This window comes from Austrofundulus limnaeus, unplaced genomic scaffold (assembly GCF_001266775.1).
Source record: "Austrofundulus limnaeus strain Quisiro unplaced genomic scaffold, Austrofundulus_limnaeus-1.0 Scaffold61, whole genome shotgun sequence".
Classification (NCBI taxonomy): Eukaryota; Metazoa; Chordata; class Actinopteri; order Cyprinodontiformes; family Rivulidae; genus Austrofundulus; species Austrofundulus limnaeus.
The window spans coordinates 1,250,079-1,255,125 of record NW_013952463.1 but is presented as its reverse complement, the minus strand read 5'-3'; the positions used below and the strand labels follow the sequence as shown (position 1 = coordinate 1,255,125).

General features: G+C 36.9%; 1 protein-coding gene across 1 annotated transcript in view; it reads right to left on the bottom strand.

Annotated features, from left to right (window-relative positions):
* Positions 1-1,621: 1,621 nt before the first annotated feature.
* The window catches only part of LOC106518464 (transformer-2 protein homolog alpha), a 4,144-nt gene continuing 718 nt past the window's right edge, over positions 1,622-5,047 (bottom strand). Inside the window, exons 2-8 of the mRNA XM_014009765.1 lie at positions 3,596-3,735; positions 3,328-3,487; positions 2,897-3,085; positions 2,706-2,821; positions 2,437-2,601; positions 2,299-2,363; positions 1,622-2,175 (exon numbers count right to left, since the gene is read on the bottom strand). Of these exons, the coding sequence (XP_013865219.1) occupies positions 2,165-2,175; positions 2,299-2,363; positions 2,437-2,601; positions 2,706-2,821; positions 2,897-3,085; positions 3,328-3,487; positions 3,596-3,735 (846 nt within the window). The 3' untranslated portion in view covers positions 1,622-2,164. The remainder of the gene's footprint in view (positions 2,176-2,298; positions 2,364-2,436; positions 2,602-2,705; positions 2,822-2,896; positions 3,086-3,327; positions 3,488-3,595; positions 3,736-5,047) is intronic.

Here is a 5,047-nt window from a genome sequence, read left to right as displayed (position 1 = left end):
TGGGACCCAATTATGGGTCATGAAGCACCTTGGATAATCTCCAGAAATCAATTTAAAGGGTAATAAAATAATTGCTGATGTAATATTTTTCCTATAACTATTACAAAAACACAAAATAAGTATAAATAAGTATTTATATTTGTGTACAAGTTGTTTAGATTGTCAAAAAAGCCTGTGTTTTTAGGGTTATTAACGAAGTTTGTGTACTCAGACGAGTAATATTTGGGGTCACAAGTTTTTGCCATGGATATTTTGTGGGTCAGAAGATAAAAAGTTTGGGAACCACTGGTCTATGGCAATGAGGTACAAATCACTGATGACATTTGATATRCCTCATTGGTCTATGGCTTCTGTTCAGAAGCATTAATTTTATTTCTTTAGACCTTATGGGTGTACAGATGAGTTTAGTCAGCAATCAGAATTTGAGCCTTTTAATTTTATTCAGCATTTTAGTTTTATGTTTGACATTAGAAMAAAACATGTTTCTTTTTTATCTGAAGGTTAGAGGCCAGTCTTGTTCTTGCAAACATTTCTCTAAAATTACCAAGATTACATGTTAAATTTTAAATGAAATGGGTATCAATAATAATATACAAAGTAGAAGTATTAAACATCTCAGCCAAATTACTTTACAATTTATCACGAACGTCCTAATAGGAATATAAGTCAAAACTTCCACTCTTCATTATTGCATCTCATCTTTATGAACAGCTRATATAAGTTTTAAGAGTTGGACAGTTTGAACTTAAAACTTTTCTGAGTAACTGGACTAAAGAAAAAAAACACAGATGTATTAATGAGACCTAACAGATCAAAAAGATCACAGTAGGCAAATACTGGCAGTGTTGCCAACTCCTGAGCGAGAAAAGTCCCTATTGTCTGTCCTAAAAGTCGCTAGACGTCATCACTTATTTTCCATAGTTGGATGTTTGCCAGTAATTGTGATCTTAGTTATAGGAGATGATGAAGAGAAAAAAAGTGAATAAAAACACTAAATACGTTTAGAACTGCAATTAAACTTAATGAAATAAAAATAATTTTATGACTTCAATGCTTAGATCCACATTAATTAAAATTGTGGGAATCTTAAAATGAATCTGCAGACTGTTCGATGTCATGAGGCACCGGGAGGAAGAGGTGAAGCAGTGACTGATCTGAGAGTCAAACACAGCTGGCTCCAGAGATTTGGTTTAGAGACACTATCAGAGAAAAAACATTACAGTAAATATTACATCCCGCTCTGTAAACCAGGTAGAAGTAGTGGCAGCTTTGCACATGCGTGATTCGCTTGCAGCTGTCTCCTCTCAGCTGACTTCAGCCAGGGTTGGGGGGAGAGGTTGGGGGTGCTGCACGGCTTCAGTGAGTCTGACGGCATTTGGAAGGGGCAGGGGCTCACTTCTGTGTTCGCTGCTTGCAGAGGAAAGGAAAAAAGTGCTTGGAAAATAATGTCGACAAAGCACCTAAAGTCTCTAAAACACTGAGAAAAGTCACTAGATTTGTCGCTAGTCACTTTTTGAAAAGAAGAAAAAAGTCACTAGAGGGGTCTAAAAAATCTCTAGATCTAATGACAAAGTTGCTAAGTTGGCAACACTGAATACTGGTTAAAAAAAAAAACGGAAAATCTCCCAAGATTTTTTATTGTCTGTAATACAACCAATAAAAATTTTGTAACCACCAAACAAACAAAAGATTTTAAAAATCTACCAAAAAGTAAATTCACAACAGTTAAAGTCACTTACACAAAAATAAAAAATCATTTGGATAAAAATGGCAGGAACTCTCATTTGGATTAAAAAAAAAAGTCAGCTGTAATTTCTACTAAATTTGTTAATGTTTTTTTTTACCCTTAATCTGTCGGATTTCCAGCAGGACACCAGATTTAATTTAAGTGAAGAAAGAGCTAAATTCATATATCTGATTATTTCCACTTAGCCATTTTCTGACTTAAGATCATCTACTACTATTGTTCCTTTTATTGTCAAGATTCCCTGCAAACTTGGGTACATTTAACTGATCACTGACTGATGTGTTCATCAACTCTTCCTTTAAAAACACAAATACACTCAGAAGTTTTTTTCACACAATTGAACTGGTAAAAAAAAAAAAAAAAAAAAAAAAAAAAAAAAAAAAGTGTCCAAAAGTAACACTGGCTCTGTCCTTCAGCTCAGTAGTGACCTGTAAAAAACAATAAATCAAGTAAGTGATTCAGTTACAATGCATCTTACCGGAAATCTAACAAATATTTCCATTTCCAGTATGTTGTTAGAAATTGTTGAAAATGATAAAGCAGGAACTTACGGGGCGAGTAGGAACGGGATCGAGAGCGGTAGCCTCTGCTGTAGTATGGAGATGGAGATCTGCGCCTGTAAAAGGAAAAATATTCATTAGTTTCCTTAAAAAAAAAAAAGATTTTAAATTTCTTTAATATAAGCTCACCTGTATGATCGGTACTCTCGCTCATCATAGCGATCATAGTCACGATCATAACCCCTGTCATAGCCCCTGTCGTAGCCTCTATCATAGTCCCGTGAGACACGGCGAGATGAACCGCCGCCGCTGCCACCACCGCCTCCTCCTCCACCGCCGCCACCACCACCCCCACTGCAAGGTCACAGAATTAACTGTTTTTTGGATACTTTAGCTGGTCACACAATAAAAAGATACCTGTACCTGAAAACCAAGTAACTACATTTTCAAACACTTACTACGTGGGACGTCCCATGTAGATTCCAGGCGTGGGGGTGTGGGCTCGCTTGGTAATTGAAAAGTCCACTCTGATACGGCGTCCGTCCAGCTCCATGCCGTTAGCGTGCTCTTTAGCCTAAATGACCGCACCGTCACCATCAGTATCACCAACATTGCTACAGTTTTAATCCAAATCTCTACTCATACTAACCTCCTTGGAGTCCTCGCTGTTTTCAAAATAGACAAAGGCGAAACCCCTCGAGCGACGGGACTGTTGGTCATACACAATGTTGACGTCACTCAGTGGGCCATATTTAGAGAAAACCTCCCTCAGGTCCCTTTCTGTGGTGTAGAGGCTGAGACCAAACACTCCCAGACAGGCGCTGATGTTTGGGTTAGCCTGGTGGAGGAAATCAATGAAAATGTCGTGAACAAAAAACTTAAAATGTTGATAAATTTATGATTTTTACATGAAAATTTGAAAGTTCTGATGCTAAAAGACTTATATTGTGAATTTTAAACTGAAAACCTTTAAAATGGGGCTCCAAAAAATGGCTTTTGCTCAAGATCTTGTTAAATCAGCTAAACTTGACTTTAAGTTTACTTAGTTGAACACTTAAGTACAAAGAAGTAACACGGTACCCTGTTCCCAATGTGTCTGCGCCGGTTTGACATGGGAGAACGGCTGTGGCTCCTGCGCCGACGGTACTCCGAGCTACGAGATCGGCTCCTGGAACGTCGGCGCCGAGAGCGGGAACGAGAGCGGGAATATCGCCTGCGTGAGCTCCGATGAGAACGAGACCTATGGAGAAATTAAAAATTTTTTTTTATTGCTTATAAAAAGGATTAAAATAACCATCTAATTTTGTCATCAACTTAAACTATGCAGCTTTAACAACAAACGTTTTACCTGGATTTGGATTTGGATCTGGATCGAGAACGAGACCTAGACCTGGAACGGCGAGAGCCATCTTTGGAGCGTGCAGGTGAGCGGCTGGCGGATTTGGCCGAGCCTCGAGGGGACGCRCTCCTCGAGCCTCTGTGCGAGTCCTGGGCAGACAAGACACTCGAGTTAGAAACACACTGCAAAGAAGTCCACACCAAAGGGCTAGGAGGTGACAGCCCTCACCTTATGATTGCCCTTTACAGAGGAAGTTTATTATAGCACAATATTTAGCTGATTTAACGCAAAATATTTGTAATTTTGCTGCATGGCAATCACATTCAACATATTTTTAAATATGCATAATTAGCTTATAAGAAATGCCACAAGAATTAATTTTAAAAAATTGGAGGGATTAATCATTGACGTGTCTAATAGAGGTAAAAAAAGGGTAAAATTAATAAAATAATAAAGAAATCGAGCATGCTAAGGAGAAAGAAACGATAAAATAAAGTAATAACATAGCAGGTTGTTAGGAAATCGCTCATACCCAGGTAAACTTCTGATCTTAACTTCATAACTTCTTTAACTTCATTACTTCATAACAACCCTTCATTTCTTCTTTCTTCCGTTTGAAATTCTGACTTCTTTTTTCCTCCTCCTCTTCCCCATTTTTTTACCATCTCCCATTACAACACTAGAAGTGGGGTTCAGATCTTGATCGCTTCTTTTCAGCATCCAATACATTAGCATGCATCAACAGCACCAGCTTCAAATATTAAAAACGTCACATCAGACACGTCTTGGGCCTTTTTCCTTCTTCCAACCTTAACCTTGACAAAAAACAAACAAGGGTGATAAGGTAAGATGGTTCTGAACGTTTATTTGTTTGTTTTTTTAACTAAAATGTTTAAGAAAAAAAACCAAAAACCTAGGAATAAAACAAACTGCTGCAAGTTATATTAGCTGATCTTTGTCTTTCACTACAATTTAGCTGCAGAAAAATTGAGATTATATATAGTTTGTTACTGTAATCCATACTTAGTTTTAACTTCTCTAATTCTTCTTAATCAGGGGTCTGCAACCTGTGTACTGTAGTAGCTGTAACCAAAAAAAAACAATAAATACTGAACACTTACTATGAGAAAGAGAAGAACCTTTCAGGAATTTACTMATGGTTTTTAACACAAAATACTTGCATGATTTTGTAGAAAACATTTGTTGCTTGTCTCTAATAAAAGCATGGTAGTCCAAGCAATAAAATATTTTTCTGGCTTAGAATAAATGCAGTTAAATGATAAGTAAGCAAAGTGAGCATTCTTTTGCGTTTAAACTTCTACATCTTGTGTGCCAATTCAAAATTACGTTTAATATCCATTTTTTACTCAAATAAGTAAGTAGCCTAAACAATCCTCCTTGGTTTTTGTATTCAAATATATTCTTTTTGTCTAACAGGTAAATATAGCAACAGTAATTATA